Genomic DNA, 21,073 nt, shown 5'->3' with positions numbered 1-21,073 from the left:
TTGGGGAAAGGATTTAGTAGCTGGGACAATGGCCTATCAGGGTTGAGGAAAGGAATGACTAGCATGTCCATTGGCCATCAGGAATGGAGTAAGTGGAGTGAAGGAGTGAATACAATGTCATAGTCTTATCAGTCTTGTGTAGTGTGAGAGTAGCATTAACATGGTAAGAGTTACAGAGTCATAAGTTGTCACCTGTCCCCTACCTGTATCCCTTGGTCCCAGCTATGACAACGACGGTACATCCAAGGATGAGATCAAGGAGCGTTTTGCCCTGACCATGGAATTTGTCGAGAACTACCTAAGAGACGTGGTGTGTCAGAGCTTCCCATTCTCCGACAAGGAGAAGAACAAACTCACCTTCGAGGTAATTGGTCATAGCAGAATGAGTCTCAGTAGGACATGGATTTGCACTAGCTTTGTTCTCACTTCCCATCTCTTTTGGTCTGTTCCCAGGTAGTGAATCTATCCAGGAACCTCATCTACTTTGGCTTCTACAACTTCAGTGACCTGCTGAGGCTAACCAAGATCCTACTGGCCATCCTGGACTGTGTCCACGTCAGCACCATCTTCCCCATCAACAAGCTGGAGAAGGGAGACGAGACTAAAGGTAGGACACAGTAACACACTGCCCCCCCAGAGGGGTGAAATATCAAACATCAGTGGGGCTTGAATAGATTTGCAAATTTCCAGAAACATTCCTAAAGTTCCCAGGTTTTTCTCAGAGATTCTGGAATTTTGCAACCCTGCGCTTGAGCATTATTCACCCCATGGCCAACAAAGGACCGAACAATTGTGCTCTCTAATGGAAAGACTACTGTATTTATTGATTTATTTAATTTTACTAAGAAAAGGCTGTATGCTTGTTTTTATTTAAGTAGTATGTGTTCAGGAAGTGGAAATGTGTCTAATAAGCTATAAGACGTTTGTTAATGGATATTTATATTTTGTGTTTTAAGTTATCATTTCAGTTTTACTTGGTGTTATCACTGTTACACACAATGGTTGGCCCAATCATGTGTGCCTGCGTGCATTTCCAGGCAGTAACGTAATGCGCTCCATCCATGGAGTGGGGGAGCTGATGACCCAAGTGGTCCTGAGAGGAGGGGGTTTCCTGCCCACCAACCCCATCAACCCCCCCAACGGGGACCAGGTCAAGACACAAACAGAGCCGGAGAAACAGGACATCCTTGTCATGGACACCAAGCTCAAGATCATAGAGATACTACAGGTAGAAAGGCACACACACACTATCACTATCGATGCATACATGCAGTGGACATACTGTATACACTCCTTTGCAAATGTCCCTCCCCCAAACTTGGTTCCCCTCCTTAACCCCAACCACTCATTCATAACCCCCATTGCTTATCCTAATATAATCCCTCTACTATACAATAGTCTTACTAATTTAGTATGTGTCATGTTCCTCCCGTCTCAATGCAGTTCATTCTGAATGTGCGACTGGACTACCGGATCTCCTGTCTGCTGTGTATCTTTAAGAGGGAGTTTGATGAGAGCAACTCCCAATCTGATCTGTCTATAGCAGGAACCCACGAGGGACCAAACAACATGCCAGGTGGGAGAAGAAATCATCTTATGGCAGCCATCACTTGGCGTGACACCTCTTTGTGTGTTAATAAGGTCACTGAATTGTTTTCTCAGGAGCTCTGGACTTTGAGAACATAGAGGAGCAGGCAGAGGGGATATTTGGTGGAAGGTAACTGTTGTGATACGCTAAACCTGCAACAATTAGTCTGGCTCATTTCAGTAAATTTTTCATACTTGGCATGGCCAATTCAGTTTGTCGTTTGTGAATGTGTTCAAATATGTGTGCTTGTGTGCCCACACCCAGTGAGGAGAACACCCCGTTGGACCTAGATGACGATGGTGGTAGGACCTTCCTGAGGGTCCTGCTCCACCTGACCATGCATGACTACCCTCCCCTGGTGTCTCGAGCCCTCCACCTGCTCTTCAGACACTTCAGCCAGAGACAGGAGGTTCTACAGGCCTTCAAACAGGTACTCTACTGCTATCCACCCACCATACAACTAGTATACTGTATATACTAATGATGCATGGGCCAGGGATCTTTTGGATACGCATCTGACCTGCAGTAAAAAAATGTACTGACCTTCAGCCGCCTAATGCAATATAATAGAAACGATGACCCACAACTCATTTAAAGTAGCCAATTCTAAATGCATGAGTAGATTGTATAAACAGAAAGACCAGGGTTTTGAGCTGATTTATGAATCACAAAAGCATACCCATTAGCTATACTAATTTGCAGAGGTGGGACACAGTCATTGTTTTACAAGTCACAAATAAGTCTCAAGTCTTAGCACTCAACAAGTCAGTCCTAAACAAGTCATAATGTGCTCTTCACCAAATGTAATACCATTTCATAAGAGTAATAGTTTGTATAATAAATGTACGCAAATCATGAATGCTTTTAAAAATGTATATATTTATTACTTTCCAAATAAACTTTATATTTCCATGGAAATACATGGGTAGCCATGAGAAAGACCCGCCGCCCCATTGTGATCGACAACCGAGGATCGGGGTGCAATCGGGGGCACAATCGTGCAATGTAGGCTTGTACACAATCACCCAACCTTAACACACACACACACACACACACACACACCCTCTCTGTGTGTGGTTACAGTAGGCTAACGTATGTTAATGGTTTCAGGAACAGCAGTAACATCAGGCAGGATTTAGGCTACCAACTGCCTAGCTAGTTGTAGCTCAATCTTGGGTGCAATGATCACGTTCCCGCACTGACTGACTGTGTGGAGGCTCATTGATTTAACGTTACGTTAGCCTACATGCTACACTAGCAAAGTTATATAAAGCTGTCGGCTATATTAGCCACGACTTACCGTTCTTTGTGCAGTTTCAAATGTCGAACAAAGTTGGAAGTTGTTGCACCTTCGTCTGTCATTTTCTTCCTGCATGTTTTGCAAGTTGCAATCAATTTTTTGTTGATACAGCGTAGTCTTTATTTCCGAAAATAATAATTTTGGATATCATCTTTCCAAGGGCTCCATCTGAATTCACCTGCCGATGTTCCTCTGCACTGCCACGTGAAACTTTTTCTCAGCTGGCACAATTTAATTGGTTGCTGTCCGATTCAAACTGTAATCCCTTAAATGAAGAGTTGATGCGCTGCAAACTTTTTTTAATAGCATCATTTTTAATATTTGAGCTTGGGGAAGGTATCAAGTCAGTTCGAGTCAAAAGGCTCAAGTCCAAGTTAAGTCATGAGTCATTGGTGTTAAAGTCGAGTTGCAAGTCATCATATTTGGGACTCGAGTCCAAGTCATGTGACTCAAGTCCACACCTCTGCTTATTTGGACATATTGTTATGCACTTATTGTGTGTTTTTCTGAATACGAATGTCTGCTAAATGACTAAAATGTTAAATGTAGTCCTATTAGTCATACTGTCATACATACAGAATAGTCATACCATTACACTGTAGCCTACCAATGACCCCATTACTCACTTACCTAATATTCTTAGAGTAATTCCAATTATCCTAACAGACCATAAGTACCCGGTAGGGCTTTAGCCATGCTTGACCAGTAAATTACTTCATGACCTGACCAGGGAAAACCTGTAGATTTACACTCCAACTAGGGCCCAGAGTTGATCCTAGTCCAGTCACATGACCAGGTAAAACTCTTGTTCGTCTCTAATCATAAACACCATGCAACCATCCAAAATCTGGTGTCCTCCATACTGGTGTCCTACCGGTGGGTTGCCCATGCCTCCAGGTTCAGTTGCTGGTGACCAGTCAGGATGTGGAGAACTACAAACAGATCAAGTCAGACCTGGACCAGCTACGCTCCATTGTGGAGAAGTCTGAGCTGTGGGTCTACAAGAGACTGGGGCCAGACGAGGGCATGGACACTGGGGAACACTCTGCCGAGTCTCAACACAAGAAGGTACGGTAGTAGTCCGAGAAGGTACAGTAGTCGATTCAGATTCAGAGTGTTTGATAGGCACATGTACAGTGTTGCAGGTGTGATTGCAGGGTACAGTGAAAATCTTTGGCTTTGAGCAACATGCAGGACTCTAATAGTTCAATAAGGTATGGTAGTAGTCCAAGAAGGTACGGTAGTAGTCCAAGAAGGTACGGTAGTAGTCCAAGAAGGTACGGTAGTAGTCCAAGAAGGTACGGTAGTAGTCCAGAAGGTACGGTAGTAGTCCAAGAAGGTACGGGAGTAGTCCAAGAAGGTACGGGAGTAGTCCAAGAAGGTACGGGAGAAGTCCAATAAGGTACGGGAGAAGTCCAAGACGGTACGGGAGTAGTCCAAGACGGTACGGGAGTAGTCCAAGACGGTACGGTAGTAGTCCAAGACGGTACGGTAGTAGTCCAAGACGGTACGGTAGTAGTCCAAGACGGTACGGTAGTAGTCCAAGACGGTACGGGAGTAGTCCAAGACGGTACGGGAGTAGTCCAAGACGGTACGGGAGTAGTCCAAGACGGTACGGGAGTAGTCCAAGACGGTACGGGAGTAGTCCAAGACGGTACGGGAGTAGTCCAAGACGGTACGGTTGCAGTCCAAGAAGGTACGGTTGCAGTCCAAGAAGATATGGTAGTATGCATCCACAGAACAGGAGTTAGCCACCTAGTGCTTAGCTCTGTGTGTTAAACTATGGCAATAGAGCGTTGGTGTTAGCCTGCTAGCTATCCTTTGGGAGAAATGCATTGGCTAATGGTCTTGTTCTTTAGGGTGACTCCAACTCAAGTGGCTCAGACAAACCAAAGAAACCAGAGAGCACCAGCAGCTACAACTACAGAGTGGTGAAGGAGGTGAAGTCTAAACAGTCTTTTTAACTTTTCATTATACTGTATTATCATATAGGTATCTGGGACAGATAGAGCTATGGGCAACATAGTGAACCCCTTTGTCTACACGTGTTGTGTGTGTGTGTAGATTCTGCTGCGTCTCAGCAGGTTGTGTGTTCAGGAGAGTGTGTCCGGCAGGAAGAGTAAGAAGCAGCAGCAGAGACTCCTCAGGAACATGGGGGCCCACACCGTGGTGCTGGAGTTACTGCAGATCCCCTATGAGAAGGTACTGTGTTTGTGTGGGCGTGTTTGTAGAGGTGTGTTTTTGTGCTCTCCATCCTTTCATCGTCAGTGTTGTCTCCAGGGGGAGGATGTGCGTATGCAGGAGATCATGAAACTGGCCCACCAGTTCCTGCAGAACTTCTGTGCAGGGAACCAGCAGAACCAGGCCCTGCTTCACAAACACATCAACCTGTTCCTCAACCCTGGGGTGAGACAGACTACACTGACCCACCATGACCTCACCACTGTTCTTACTCTTACCATGACATTAACACTGTCTTACTCTAACCATCTCTTCTACTCTTTCTCTCTCTTTCTCTGTCTCTTCTGTGTATCCCTCCCTCTTTCGCTCTCTCTCCCTCCCCCTCTTCTCTCTCTTCCCCTCTTCTCTCTCTTCCACCCTTTAGATCCTCGAGGCAGTCACCATGCAGCATATCTTCATGAATAACTTCCAGCTGTGCAGTGAGATCAATGAGCGAGTGGTGCAGCACTTTGTCCACTGCATCGAGACGCATGGCCGCAACGTCCAGTACCTCAAGTTCCTGCAGACCATCGTCAAGGCCGAGAGCAAGTTCATTAAGAAGTGTCAAGACATCGTCATGGCTGAGGTCTTTTTTCAGTAATAACCTCAGCATGTGTATTTGCCAACGTTTCAGTCTAGTTGACTCTTTTCAAGACAGTTAATTTGTCATTCTAAAAGAGTTGTCTATTTCTACAACTTGATACCTTAATACCAAATTATATGCAACTCAAGTCCATCCCCAACAAATCCTTTTCGGACATATTTGACCATCCCTTTCCAACCTACCCTGTACCCTCCATTGACTCTATTTTTCTTTATTTTCTGTCCCTCTCTTCTCCATAGCTGGTGAATGCTGGTGAGGATGTGCTGGTGTTCTACAACGACCGTGCATCCTTCCAGACCCTGGTGACGATGATGCGGTCAGAGCGGGACCGGATGGATCAGAACAGTCCTCTGATGTACCACATTCACCTGGTAGAGCTGCTGGCTGTCTGCACTGAGGGAAAGAACGTCTACACTGAGATCAAATGTAACTCTCTGCTGCCTCTGGATGACATAGTGAGGGTGGTCACCCACGAGGACTGTATTCCTGAGGTGAGTTGAGGAGATGCAGGTTGGAAGATGCAGAGAGAGAAGGGTGGGGATTAGGGTTAGACTTGAATGTTTAGAGCAGAGGGCTATGGGTCTCCAAGACATCACAAGCCAACAGTACCAATTATCAACTAACCGTCCCCACAAAGGCCTGTATGCCCTCGTCCCCGTTTCACTCTTGTGGACAACTAATTGTCCACTAGCTGTCATCTTCTCTGTGTTAGACAGTTTTGAGCCTCACTCTATGGGAACAAACCCAGTATAACCATGTCAACTAACATCATGCTACTGTACTCCAGCCCAGGCCAAAGCTACAATCAAGATGCATTCATCATCATTGTAAAACAACTCCTAGGGGCATAGACAGGGTGTAATGATGGTATTTAATCCTGTCCTTTCCAGGTGAAGATAGCCTACATCAACTTCCTGAACCACTGCTATGTGGACACAGAGGTGGAGATGAAGGAGATCTACACCAGCAACCACATGTGGAAGCTCTTTGAGAACTTCCTGGTGGACATCTGCAGGGTGAGGGACAACACTTGCACAATAGTTCTATGTCTGAATGACTGATGAGTGTGGGTCAGGGTTTCAATTAAACTCATTTACAAGGCATCATTGGAGCACAATAGTATAATTATTAGCATAACACAGTTTATCCTCCTGTACTATACTATACTGTACGTATCCCTGCATTCATTTCAGTATTCAGACTATATAAATGTTATAAGGGCAGTACAACTACAGGTGAAACAGGAATGAGTTGTGGTCACCTTCTTGACCTTGTGTCTTCTGCAGGTGTGCAACAACACGAGTGACCGCAAACACGCTGACACAGTCCTGGAGAGCTACGTGACCGAGACAGTCATGGGAATCGTGACCACCTTCTTCAGCTCACCCTTCTCCGACCAGTCCACCAGCCTGCAGGTAACCACTGGCAACCAACAACTAACCACTGTTATCCATTTTACATGATTGTGTCGACCGAAACCAAACTGTGTTGGATCAGATATTTTCTTTTCACATTGTTGAAACCGTCCTGAAAAGGACAGTGGTGGATGTGTAACCAGGCCGGCTCAGTAAAGCTTGGTTTGGCTCGCCTCGGAGTAAGACAGTGCTAATGTCATGGTTGAAGGTTTAATAATTACCAAAAATGTCTCTGTAGATAGTGTAGCTCCCAGCTCCCAAGAGGCACCTGTCTCTCTCCTAACATAGCCCCTCCCACAACTAGCTATTGTTACCTTTAACCCCCAGCCCCCTCCCTCTCTTTCATCACTTTATTGTATAGTGTAGGTGACCAGGACCATGTTTGTAAATATGGATAGATATACTAATAGTCACCAAATCTACATTTTAACCACATATGCATACAGTATGTCCCCTCCCTCCATTGACATAACCTAATGGTTTCACCCCACTCCCTTCTCCACCTACCAACCTATATGGTGAATCCATTTCAATTCAATCACTTTTTGACAGCACCTCCTTTGATTTGAACAGAACCATCCATACATATTTGACCATTGTAGAAGTGATCAGAAAGTGTATTTTTGAACCTTAATGCCAAAACATTCAATAGATAAAGGTGCTCAAAGTTGACCCATTTTGCATACCCCACCATACCATGAGACAGGCATGTGTTCTTCACTGGAAAAGATCAACAGTTGAGATTGATATCATTTAAAAGCTTACTAACAGGGTTAGTCAAACTATTTTATAATTTCTTGAAAAACATGTTTTTTAATAGATAATTGACTTTTTAACCTTTAACATCAATTATCTAAAAGCGTTAACTCTGATTTTTATTTTATTTTTATATACACATATGTTGTTGAGACACAACATGCTCTTGAATACAGGGTGGGTGTCATGTTTAGGCTGATAAATGTACTAACATGGGAATAACACACCAGAGAATGTTGACTTGAAAAATGGCGATAAAAATGGCTGATAATGGCAATAATAATGGCGCCGAAGGAGATGGCTGCCGTTTTACGATCCTGTATCCAATTGTGCTATTGTGCATGCTTTTTTGCGTTATTTTGTACATAATGTTTCTGCCACCGTGTCTTATGACCGAAAAGAGCTTCTTGACATCAGGGCAGCGATTACTCACCCCATACTGGAAGAATTGTTCAATGAGTCGGACAGGAAGGATTTACTTCGGGAAGCCCAACAGGGCCCTCATTCCCGTCATTCGCAGGAGGAAAAGCCGGAGATATCGTGGACGACAGTCCGGGTGCCTTGTAAGGATCCGTCGCCAAGAGGGTTAATCTACCTTTACCATCGGTCCTATTAGTCAACGTACAATCAATCGATAATAAAATAGACGAACTACGAGCATGTATATCCTACCAACAGGACATTAAAACTGTAATATCTTATGTTTCACCGAGTCATGGCTGAACATGATTAAAATACACCTGGCGGGTTTTAAGCTTTTTCGGCAGGATAGAACAGCAGCTTCTGGTAAGACAAGGGTCGGCGGTCTATGTATATTTGTAAACAACAGCTGGTGCACGAAATCTAAGGAAGTCTGTTTTGCTCGCCCTGAGGTAGAGTATCTCATGATAAGCTGTAGACCACACTATTTACCAAGAGAGTTTACATCTATATTTTTTGTAGCCGTCTATATACCACCACAGACTGGTGCTGGCACTAAGACCGCACTCAATGAGCTGTATACGGCCATAAGCAAACAGGAAAACGTTCATCCAGAGGTGGCTCTCCTATTGGGTGGGGACTTTAATGCAGGGAAACTCATATCCATACTACTACATACTAATCTTTACCAGCATGCTAAATGTGCAACCCGAGGGGGGGAAAAAACTCTAGACCACCTTTACTCCACACACAGAGCCCTGTCGATGTTAATGGAGGCCTGTTCAGCCCTCCCTTTCCTGTAGTCCACGATCCGCTCCTTTGTCTTGCTCACATTGAGGGAGAGGTTGTTGTCCTGGCACCACACTGCCAGTTTTCTGACCTCTCATCATTGTCTGTGATCAGTCCTACCACTGTTGTGTCGTCAGCAAACTTAATGATAGTGTTGGAATCATGTTTGGCCATGCAGTCGTGGGTAAACAAGGAGTATAGGAGGGGACTAAGTACACACCACTGAGGGCCCCCAGTGTTAAGGATCAGCATGGCAGACGTGTTGTTGCCTACTCTTACCACCTGGGGGCGGCCCGTCAGGAAGTCCAGGATCCAGTTCCAGAGGGGGGTGTTTAGTCCCCAAGTCCTTAGCTTAGTGATGAGCTCCGTGGGCACTATGGTGTTGAACACTGAGCTCTAGTCAATGAACAGCATTTTCACATAGGTGTTCCTTTTGTCCAGGTGGGAAAGTGCAGTGAGGAGTGCGATTGAGTCATCTGTGGATCTGTTGGGGCGTTATGCGAATTAGAATGGGTCTAAGGTGTCCTGGGGGATGCTGTTGATGTGAGCCATGACCTGCATTTCAAAACACTTCATGGCTACCGACGTGAGTGCTAATCATTTAGGCAGGTTACCTTCGCTTCCTTGGTCACAGGGACTATGGTGGTCTGCTTGAAACGTAGATATTACAGACACGGTCAGGGAGAGGTTGAAAATGTCATTGAGACACTTGACAGTTGGTCCACCCATGCTTTAAATACACGTCCTGGTAATCTGTCTGGCCCAGTGGCTTTGTGAATGTTGACCTGTTTAAAGGTTTTGTTCACATCGGCTACCGAGAGCGTTATTTGCTTGTAAGCAGGAATCAGGAGGGATGAATTATGGTCAGATTTGCCAAATGGAGGGCGGGGGAGAGCTTTGTATGCATCTCTTTGTGTGGACTTAAGGTGGTCTAGAATTTTTCTTTCCTCTTGTTGCACGCTGGTAAAAAATTTGGTAAAATTGATTTAAGTTTGCCTGCATTAAAGTCCCTGGCCACTAAGAGCGACGCTTCTGGGTGAGCATTTGTTTCTTTGCTTATGGCTTTTGGTTGAGAGCGGTCTTATTGACAGCTTCGTTCTGTGGCGGTAAATAGACGGCTACGAATAATGTCGATGATCTCTTGGTAGATAGTGTGGTCCACAGCTTATCATAAGGTACTCTACTTCAGGTGAGCAATACCTCGAGATTTCTTTAATATTAGACATCGCGCACCAGCTGTTATTGACAAATAGACACACCCCCCCACCCCTCGTCTTACCAGATATAGCTTCTCTGTTCTGCCGGTGCATGGAAAATCCCGCCACCAGCCACGTTTCGGTGAAACATAAGATATTGCAATTTTTTATGTCCCGTTGGTAGGATAATCTTAATTTTAGGTTATCAATTTTATTTTCCAATGATTGCACGTTAGCAAGAAGAACGGATGGCGGTTGGAGTTTACTCGCTCGCCTACGGATTCTCAGAAGGCAGCCCGATCTGCGGCCCCTTTTCCTGCCTCTTTTCTTCTTGCAAATTACGGGGATCTTGGCCTGTTTTTTTCTTAACTTCTTAAAAGATTGTTAGTTAAGGGCTTGTAAGTAAGCATTTCACTCTAAGGTCTACTACACATGTGACAAATTAGATTTGATTTGATTGAATGAGATTATCGGTTTTAAATTAAACTGTTAATCCTCCATAGAAAACCTATTGAAATATAGATCATTTGAACATTTGATGGTGGATGGACCGGTGGTCATCTTTATGGAGGTAAAAATGTCAATTAAATTTACAGTGTAAAAAAAAGTATTCAGACCCCTTGACTTTTTCCACATTTTGCTACGTTACAGCCTTATTCTATAATTGATTGATTAAATTGTTTCCCCCCCTCATCAATCTACACACTATACCCCATCATGACAAAGCAAAAACAGGTTTTTTATTAATTTTAGCAAAACAAATTACTTAAATATCACATTTACATAAGTATTCAGACCCTTTACTCAGTACTTTGTTGAAGCACATTTAGCAGTGATTACAGCCTCGAGTCTTCTTGGGTATGACTCTACAAGCTTGGCACACCTGTATTTTGGGAGTTTCTCTCATTCTTCTCTGCAGATCCTCTCAAGCTATGTCGGGTTGGATGGGGAGCATCGCTGCACAGCTATTCTCAGATCTCTCCAGAGATGTTCGGTCGGGTTCATGTCTGGGCTCTGGCTGGGCCACTCAAGAACATTCAGAGACTTGTCCCTAAGCCACTCCTGCGTTGTCTTCGCTGTGTCCTTAGGGTAGTTATCCTGTTGGAAGGTGAACCTTTGCCCCAGTCTGAGGTCCTGAGCAGGTTTTCATCAAGGATCTCTGTACTTTGCTCCGTTCATCTTTCCCTCGATACTGACCAGTCTCCCAGTCCCTGCTGCTGAAAAACATCCCTGCAGCATGATACTGCCACCACCATGCCTCGCCATAGGGATGGTGCCAGGTTTTCTCCAGACGTGACGCTTGGCATTCAGGCCAAAGAGTTCAGTCTTGGTTTCATTAGACCAGAGAATGTTATTTCTTATGGTCCCAGAGACCTTTAGGTGACTTTTGGCAAACTCCAAGTGGGATGTCATGTACCTTTTACAGAGTAGTGTCTTCTCTCTGGCCACTCTACCATAAAGGCCTGATTGGTAGAGTGCTGCAGAGATGGTTGTCCTTCTAGAAGGTTCTCCCATCTCCACAGAGGAACTCTGGAGCTCTGTCAGCGTGACCATCAGGTTCTTGGTCACCTCCCTGAACAATGCCCTTCTCCCCCGATTACTTAGTTTGGTCGGGCGGCCAGCTCTTGGAAGAGTCTTGGTGGTTCCAGACTTCCATTTAAGAATGATAGAGGCCACTGTGTTCCAGGGGACCTTCAATATTGCAGAAATGCTTTGGTACCCTTCCCCAGATCTGTGCCTCTACACAATCCTGTTTTGTAGCTCTACGGACAGTTCTTTTGACCTCATGGCTTGGTTTTTGCTCTGACATGCACTGTCAACTGTGGAACCTTATATAGACAGGTGTGTTCCTTTCCAAATCTAGTCCAGTCAATTGAATTTACCACAGGTGGACTCCAATCAAGTTGTAGAAACATCTCAAGAATGATCAATGGAAACCAGATACACCGGAGTTCAATTCCAAGTCTCATAGCAAAGGGTCTGAATACGTATGTAAATGTATTTCTGTTTTTTATTTTTAATACATTTGCAAAAATGTCTAAACTTGTTTTCAATTTGTGATTATGGGCTATTGTGTATATATTGATGAGAAATAAGTCAGTGGGTCTGAATACTTTCTGAATTTACTGTACATATCAATGGTGTACCAGCTAAATTGCAGGAGTATGAAGGGATAGGTCCATTCTATGAATTCTATTTCTATCATAGAAATGACACCCACCCTGTATTTAAGAGCATGTTGTATCTCAAGTGTTGGCGGGCAGAACACAAAAACCTCAGATGTAGTGAAATAGGGTCTAAGCTTCAATATATGCAAATATGATTAAAAAAAATTACATCTGAGTTTATGCATTTTTAGATAATTGACATTAAAGGTTTAAAAATAAATACATATTACAAAATATTATTTTCAAGTACAACACTGTAAGCTTTTAAATGATATCACACTCAATGGTGTATCTTTTCCAGTGATGAAGACATGAATGTCTCGTGGTATGCATAATGGGTCAACTTTGATCACTTTTATTTTTATATATATATATATTTTTTTTATATATATTTTTTTGTGTATATAGATAGAGATAGAGAGATATAGATATAGATAGATGTAGATATATATATATATATATATATGAGAGATAGATAGATAGATATCAGCTTTTTATATATACAGTGCCTTGCGAAAGTATTCGGCCCCCTTGAACTTTGCGACCTTTTGCCACATTTCAGGCTTCAAACATAAAGATATAAAACTGTATTTTTTTGTGAAGAATCAACAACAAGTGGGACACAATCACGAAGTGGAACGACATTTATTGGATATTTCAAACTTTTTTAACAAATCAAAAACTGAAAAATTGGCCGTGCAAAATTATTCAGCCCCCTTAATAAGTTAACACTTTGTAGCGCCACCTTTTGCTGCGATTATGACTGTAAGTCGCTTGGGGTATGTCTCTATCAGTTTTGCACATCGAGAGACTGACATTTTTTCCTATTCCTCCTTGCAAAACAGCTCGAGCTCAGTGAGGTTGGATGGAGAGCATTTGTGAACAGCAGTTTTCAGTTCTTTCCACAGATTCTCGATTGGATTCAGGTCTGGACTTTGACTTGGCCATTCTAACACCTGGATATGTTTATTTTTTAACCATTCCATTGTAGATTTTGCTTTATGTTTTGGATCATTGTCTTGTTGGAAGACAAATCTCCGTCCCAGTCTCAGGTCTTTTGCAGACTCCATCAGGTTTTCTTCCAGAATGGTCCTGTATTTGGCTCCATCCATCTTCCCATCAATTTTAACCATCTTCCCTGTCTCTGCTGAAGAAAAGCAGGCCCAAACCATGATGCTGCCACAACCATGTTTGACAGTGGGGATGGTGTGTTCAGGGTGATGAGCTGTGTTGCTTTTACGCCAAACATAACGTTTTGCATTGTTGCCAAAAAGTTCCATTTTGGTTTCATCTGACCAGAGCACCTTCTTCCACATGTTTGGTGTGTCTCCCAGGTGGCTTGTGGCAAACTTTAAACAACACTATTTATGGATATCTTTAAGAAATGGCTTTCTTCTTGCCACTCTTCCATAAAGGCCAGATTTGTGCAATATACGACTGATTATTGTCCTATGGACAGAGTCTCCCACCTCAGCTGTAGATCTCTGCAGTTCATCCAGAGTGATCATGGGCCTCTTTGCTGCATCTCTGATCAGTCTTCTCCTTGTATGAACTGAAAGTTTAGAGGGACGGCCAGGTCTTGGTAGATTTGCAGTGGTCTGATACTCCTTCCATTTCAATATTATCGCTTGCACAATGCTCCTTGGGATGTTTAAAGCTTGGGAAATATTTTTGGATCCAAATCCGGCTTTAAAATTCTTCACAACAGTATCTCGGACCTGCCTGGTGTGTTCCTTGTTCTTCATGATGCTCTCTGCGCTTTTAACGGACCTCTGAGACTATCACAGTGCAGGTGCATTTATACGGAGACTTGATTACACACAGGTGGATTGTATTTATCATCATTAGTCATTTAGGTCAAAATTGGATCATTCAGAGATCCTCACTGAACTTCTGGAGAGAGTTTGCTGCACTGAAAGTAAAGGGGCTGAATAATTTTGCACGGACAATTTTTCAGTTTTTGATATGTTAAAAAAGTTTGAAATATCCAATAAATGTTGTTCCATTTCATGATTGTGTCCCAATTGTTGTTGATTCTTCACAAAAAAATACAGTTTTATATCTTTATGTTTGAAGCCTGAAATGTGGCAAAAGGTCGCAAAGTTCAAGGGGGCCGAATACTTTCGCAAGGCACTGTGTGTATATATATATATATATATATATCACTAGGCAAGTCAGTTAAGAACAAATTCTTATTTACAATGACGGCCTACCCCGGCCAAACCCGGACTACTATCACGGCTGGATGTGATGCAGGGGACTCCCAATCACGGCCGGATGCATCTGGAATTCAGGTCTAAAAATAAAAATTTTCTGTGGGCAAACATGTATAGAAAGTTTTGTGTAAATCAAAAAAGGGATGCTGTCAAAAAGTGATTGAATTCAAATGTTTAAGCTATAGGCTCTTAAGTGATTCCTACCAATTTCTGAAAATGTAGATGGTGAATCACAGAACACTCACAAGGTGTGTGTGTGTGTGTGTGTGTGTGTGTGTGTGTGTGTGTGTGTGTGTGTGTGTGTGTGTGTGTGTGTCTCCGAGCAATACGGTTTTAAAATGCACCCCTTCTCTGAACATAGAGTGACGTACTGTCAGAGAACGCCAGTTCACACCTCCTTCCCTCAGTTCCTTCAACCTCATTTGCCATTTCTGTCTTTCATCCTGGAACATGGAGTTAGTCATCATCCTAGCCTTAGAGGGCTGTAGCCTCTTGCTGTGACCGTCTGTAATGATTATCATGCCGTTTTCCTGTTGTACAGTCATATCCTTGGTAGACAACATGCAGTAATTGTTGATCATTGTGTTCAATGTCCATTCTTGTACTTCTTGGTAAACGGCTCGCTCTTCAATTCCTAGAATAGAAGACATTAGACCTTCTAGACCCCTCAAACTGAACTCTGGACCATGAAGGCAGTTCCATTGCATTTTTTTCCATTGTTCCCTTCCAATCATGCACTGATTTAGACCTGTGACACCAGGTGGGTGCAATTAATTGTCATGTAGCAGCAGGCTCCGGACCCCGTAGGGTAAGAGTTGATTATTATGGGCATCTGCACCAGTGTGTAGAGCAAGGTTCCCCAACTGGTTGCCTCCTGGCCAAATTTGGCCCACGGGTGATTTTATTTGGCCCCCCAAGTTTTCTGAACAATTATTTTATTTGATTTATTATTGTTGGACAGAATACTGTAAAGACACCAGCAAAATCAGCTGCAAGTGATTTTGATAATCTGTTCCAAAGTATTCCCACGCACAATGTGATCATATACAAATGTAATGTGATTATGTTTTAGTCTAATATTATATCTGTTTGGGGTTTTTACGGTCAATTTGCAGTCAACAAAATATTTATGTAATTATGTTCCGGCCCCCTGACCATCCGTTCAAGAAAAAAATCATCCCGCGTCTTAATCTACTTGATAATCCCTGGCGTAGAGACTGTAAGAGAGGTGAGATACCAGGTTATCAAGTGGCTTATCCTGAATATTGTCACTGACAATTATTTTATTTTCTGACTGCTTTCATCCTCTGCTGCAGGCCTCACTTTTGGGGAAAAGGATAGAGGTATTTTATTTACATTTATTGGAATGGGGACCACACACATCTGGGTGCTAATGTTTCGGTGTGAGTGTGCATGTGCTTTTCCATCCCATTACCTCAGCTGGTGTTGGTAGGGTTAGACAACCTTAGCACAAATGCAATGTTTCCTCTCCAATTTTTGTCTGAATACAAGCTATTTTTGTTTAGTCATGTTCAGTTGGTCTGACAGGGTGTTGTCACTGTGGTGTCACACAGGGGTTTGGGTGGGCTGGGCCAATATGACGGTGTGATGTTGGTGCTTGGTGTTTCACATGGGAAAGCTAACTGCCGCTAAACCCAGCAGTTTGATTCTTCACCTCCACCCTGCTGGCCTGGTTACAGGTGTTATCACCCCTCCCCCCTCTACCCTAACACAGTCAGAAGGGGGAGGGGTTTGTGGTGTAAGGTAACAGGTTGTGATTATGCAGCAGAATCTGAGGCAGATTTCCCATTGTGCCATCATGTTGTTTCAGAGGGTTAGGTGTAGAGGTCGACCGATTATGATTTTTCAACACCGATACCGATTAATCGGCCGATATTTAAAAAAAAAAAATGTATTTGTAATAATGACAATTACAACAAAACTGATTTAACACTTATTTTAACTTAATATAATACATCAATAAAATCTATTTAGCCTCAAGTAGATAATGAAACATGTTCAATTTGGTTTAAATAATGCAAAAACAAAGTGTTGGAGAAAAACGTAAAAGTGCAATATGTGCTATGTAAGAAAGCTAACGTTTTAGTTCCTTGCTCAGAACATGAGAACATATGAAAGCTGGTGGTTCCTTTTAACATGAGTCTTCAATATTCCCAGGTAAGAGGTTTTAGGTTGTAGTTATTATAGGACTATTATACCATTTGTATTACCATTTGTATTTCATTAACCTTTGACTATTGGATGTTCTTATAGGCACTTTAGTATTGCCAGTGTAACAGTATAGCTTCCGTCACTCTCCTCACTCCTCCCTGGGCTCGAACCAGCAACACAACGACAACAGCCACCACATCGAAGCAGTGTTACCCATGCAGAGCAAGGGAAACAACCACCCCAAGGCTCAGAGTGAGTGAAGTTTGAAACGCTATTAGCGCGCGCTAACTAGCCAGCCATTTCACTTCGGTCACACCAGCCTCATTTCGGGAGTTGATAGGTTTGAAGTCATAAATAGCGCAATGAAGACCTCCCGGCAAAACGCACTAAAGTGCTGTTATAAATGAATGTTTACTCGCCTGCTTCTGCCTACCACCGCTCAGTCAGATACTTAGATACTTGTTTGCTCAGTCAGATTATATGCAACACAGGACACGCTAGATAATATCTAGTAATATCATCAACCATGTGTAGTTAACTAGTGATTATGATTGATTGTTTTTTATAAGATAAGTTTAATGCTAGCTAGCAACTTACCTTGGCTTAGTGCATTTGCGTAACAGGCAGTCTCCTTGTGGAGTGCAACAAGAGAGAGGCAGGTCGTTATTGCGTTGGACTATTTAACTGTAAGATTGCAAGATTGGATCCCCCGAGCTGACAAGGTGAAAATCTGTCTTTGCCCCTGAAAGAGTCAGTTAACCCACCGTTCCTAGGCCGTCATTGAAAATAAGAATGTGTTCTTAACTGACTTAGTTAAATAAAGATTAAACAAATGTGTGAAAAAATAATTTAAAAAATTTATACAAATTTAAAATCGGCAAATCGTCACCCAAAAATACCGATTTCCGATTGTTGTGAAAACTTGAAATCGGCCCTAATTAATCGGCCATTCCGATTAATCGGTCGACCTCTAGTTAGGTGTACATTTGATTTGTAATGGTGGAGACTTGATATTAAGTGTGAGTTGGAAACATTCCTGTTAGGTATACAATAGCATAGTTCTATAGACCTTATAGTATTATCTACACTGAAAAAAAATGTAAATGCAACATGTAACAATTTCCAATATTTTACTGAGTTACTGTTGATATAAGGAAATACGTCAATTGAAATAAATGAATTTGGCCCAAATCTATGGATTTCACATTACTGGGAATACAGATATGCATCTGTTGGTCACAGATTAAAAAATGTAAAAAAGTTAAAGGTAGGAGCGTGGATCAGAAAACCAGTCAGTATCTGGTGTGACTCCCATTCGCCTCATGCAGCGTGACATCTCATTTTGCATAGGGTTGATCAGGCTTTTGATTGTGGCCTGTGGAATATTGTCCCACTCCACTTCAATGGCTGTGCGAAGTTGCTGGATATTGGCGGGAACTGGAACACCCTGTCGTACACATTGATCCTGAACATGCTCAATGGGTGATCTGTCTGAGTATGCAGGTCATGGAAGAACTGGGACATTTTCAGCTTCCAGGAATTGTGTATAGATCTTGCGACATGATGGTGTGCATTATCATGCTAAAACATGAGGTGATGGCGGCAAATGAATGGCACAGCAATGGGCCTCAGGATCATGGTATCTCTGTGCATTCAAATTGCCATCGATTAAAATTCTATTTTGTTAATTGTCTGTAGCATATGCTTGCCCATACCATAACTCTACCACCACGATGGGGCACTCTGTTCACAACGTTGACATCAGCATATCGCCCACACGTCACCATACACGCTGTCTGCCATCTGCCCGGTACATTTGAATCCGGTATTCATCCGTGAAGAGCACACTTCTCCAGCGTGCCAGTGGCCATCGAAGGTGAGCATTTTCCCACTGCAGTCAGTTACAACGTCAGACCCTGGTGAGGACGACGAGCAAGCAGATGACCTTCCCTGGGATGGTTTCTGACAGTTTGCAGAAATTCTTTGGTCGTGCAAACCCACAGGTTCATCAGCTATCCGGGTGGCTGGTCTTAGACAATCCCGCAGGTGAAGAAGCCCGGATGTGGAGGTCCTGGGCGTGGTCACAGATGGTCTGCGGTTGTGAGACCGGTTGGAAGTACTGACAAATTCTCTAAAACGACTTTAGAGGCGGCTTATGGTAGAAGAATTTACATTCAGTTCTCTGGCAACAGCTCTGGTGGACATTCCTGCAGTCAGCATGCCAATTGCACACTCCCTCAACTTGAGACATCTGTGGCATGGATTTGTGTGACAAAACTGCACATTTTAGTGGCCTTTTATTGTCCCCAGCACATGTGTAATGATCATGCTGTTTAATCATCTTCTTGATATGCCACCCCTGTCAGGTGGATGGATTATCTTGGCTAAGGAGAAATGCTCATTAACAGGAATGTAAACAAATTTGTGCATAAAACTTGAGAAAAGTAAGCTTTTTTTGCTTATCGAAAATTTCAGTGATGTTTTATTTCAGCTCATGGACCAACACTTTACACTTGCGTTTATATTTTTGTTCAGTGTAGTTGATCTGTGTTATAACTTAATATTATTATTATTATTCTCCCTCTACCTTCTCCCTGTCCTCAGACCAGACAGCCTGTGTTTGTTCAGCAGTTACAGGCAGTGTTCAGAGTGTATCACTGTAACTGGCTGGTCCCAGTTCAGAAGGGATCAGTGGAGAGCTGTATCAAGGTGCTGTCTGACGTGGGTAAGGAGGACAACACATTCCTAAAACTAACCCCCAACACTGATTATATCATCAACTAACAAAGACAACTCAAAATAATAAGTAACACTACTCTGGTGTACAGTATGTATAGATTTAACATGTTATATAACACTTTATTTATGTATGTTTTCAAAGAAATCCAACTTGATGTTAGTAATTTGTTGTTCTTTTGTTAGTCAAATCCCCTGATGAGGCAGTGGTATTATGATTGGGATGTACTCTAAAGATGAGTGTTGTATCATACTGCCTGTAAGACCTCTACACACACATTATTTGTCTTTCTTGGTGTGTGACAGCTAAAGGGCGAGCCATCGCCATCCCAGTGGATCTGGACAGCCAGGTGAACAACCTGTTTGTGAAGTCCAACAACATCGTCCAGAAGACAGCAATGTCCTGGAGAATGTCTGCCCGCAATGCTGCCCGCAGAGACTCTGTACTGACCGCTTCACGAGACTACAGGAACATCATTGAGAGACTGCAGGTGGGTACACTGTGTTTGTGAGTCCGTCTGTCCTTTTAAACGTGTCTCTGTCTTAACCCTCCCCCTCCCTATATCCCTCCGTTCCTCACTCCCCCTCCGTAGGACATAGTGTCAGCTCTAGAGGACCGTCTGCGTCCGTTGGTCCAGGCTGAGCTGTCTGTCCTAGTGGATGTGCTGCATCGGCCAGAGCTGCTCTTTCCGGAGAACACAGACTCCCGCAGGAAGTGTGAGAGTGGAGGATTCATCTGCAAGTACGTGTGTTTACGCTAACAATCCCACCCCAACCCTATACAAAGTGTACAGTGTCTGGGATATTATATGGACATATGGTTAAAAAAATAATAATAATATTGAAAACCAAATTGGCACATTGCCAATTCTTGATGAATGTATTTATTGGTTGGAGGAATTCATCCAAGCACTTCCTTCAGCTCTGTTCAACATGATAGCATAACTTGCATGGTGAAGAGCAGGAAGCCATTGAAGGTGTTATGACCATATGAATAGATAGATCTGGTAGATTGATGGAAGCGGGATGTATACCTACATCTCCTTACTCTAACTCCAGGAGGATTGCTGCATTACATTCTGACTCTCCATCAGTATTAACTTCAGCAGTGTGCAGTCATTGCCAAAAGTTTTGAATGACACAAATATTAACTTTCACAGTGTGCTGCCTCAGTTTGTATGATGGCAATTTGCATATACTCCAGAATGTTATGAAGAGTGATCAGATGAATTGCAATTAATTGCAAAGTCCCTCTTTGCCATGCAAATGAACTGAATCCCCCAAAAACATTTCCACTGCATTTCAGCCCTGCCACGAAAGGACCAGCTGACATCATGTCAATGATTCTCTCGTTAACACAGGTGTTAGTGTTGACGAGGACGAGGCTGGAGATCACTCTGTCATGCTGATTGAGTTCGAATAACAGACTGGAAGCTTCAAAAGGAGTGTGGTGCTTGGAATCATTGTTCTTCCTCTGTCAACCATGGTTACCT

General features: G+C 43.0%; 1 protein-coding gene across 3 annotated transcripts in view; it reads left to right on the top strand.

Annotated features, from left to right (window-relative positions):
* The window catches only part of LOC139413576 (inositol 1,4,5-trisphosphate-gated calcium channel ITPR1-like), a 167,245-nt gene that overhangs the window by 57,145 nt on the left and 89,027 nt on the right, over positions 1 to 21,073 (top strand). For all 3 annotated transcript variants that reach the window (XM_071161094.1, XM_071161093.1, XM_071161095.1), the window contains exons 21-37: positions 223 to 364; positions 454 to 607; positions 1,038 to 1,228; positions 1,444 to 1,576; positions 1,663 to 1,717; positions 1,853 to 2,018; positions 3,786 to 3,956; positions 4,748 to 4,828; positions 4,953 to 5,090; positions 5,169 to 5,294; positions 5,494 to 5,694; positions 5,952 to 6,203; positions 6,603 to 6,728; positions 6,999 to 7,127; positions 19,449 to 19,569; positions 19,887 to 20,071; positions 20,174 to 20,322. In XM_071161094.1, the coding sequence (XP_071017195.1) occupies positions 223 to 364; positions 454 to 607; positions 1,038 to 1,228; positions 1,444 to 1,576; positions 1,663 to 1,717; positions 1,853 to 2,018; positions 3,786 to 3,956; positions 4,748 to 4,828; positions 4,953 to 5,090; positions 5,169 to 5,294; positions 5,494 to 5,694; positions 5,952 to 6,203; positions 6,603 to 6,728; positions 6,999 to 7,127; positions 19,449 to 19,569; positions 19,887 to 20,071; positions 20,174 to 20,322 (2,520 nt within the window). The remainder of the gene's footprint in view (positions 1 to 222; positions 365 to 453; positions 608 to 1,037; positions 1,229 to 1,443; positions 1,577 to 1,662; positions 1,718 to 1,852; positions 2,019 to 3,785; positions 3,957 to 4,747; positions 4,829 to 4,952; positions 5,091 to 5,168; positions 5,295 to 5,493; positions 5,695 to 5,951; positions 6,204 to 6,602; positions 6,729 to 6,998; positions 7,128 to 19,448; positions 19,570 to 19,886; positions 20,072 to 20,173; positions 20,323 to 21,073) is intronic.

This window comes from Oncorhynchus clarkii, chromosome 7 (genome assembly GCF_045791955.1).
Source record: "Oncorhynchus clarkii lewisi isolate Uvic-CL-2024 chromosome 7, UVic_Ocla_1.0, whole genome shotgun sequence".
Taxonomy (NCBI): Eukaryota; Metazoa; Chordata; class Actinopteri; order Salmoniformes; family Salmonidae; genus Oncorhynchus; species Oncorhynchus clarkii.
The sequence above is the reverse complement of the archived record's forward strand: the minus strand, read 5'-3'. Positions and strand labels throughout refer to the sequence as shown.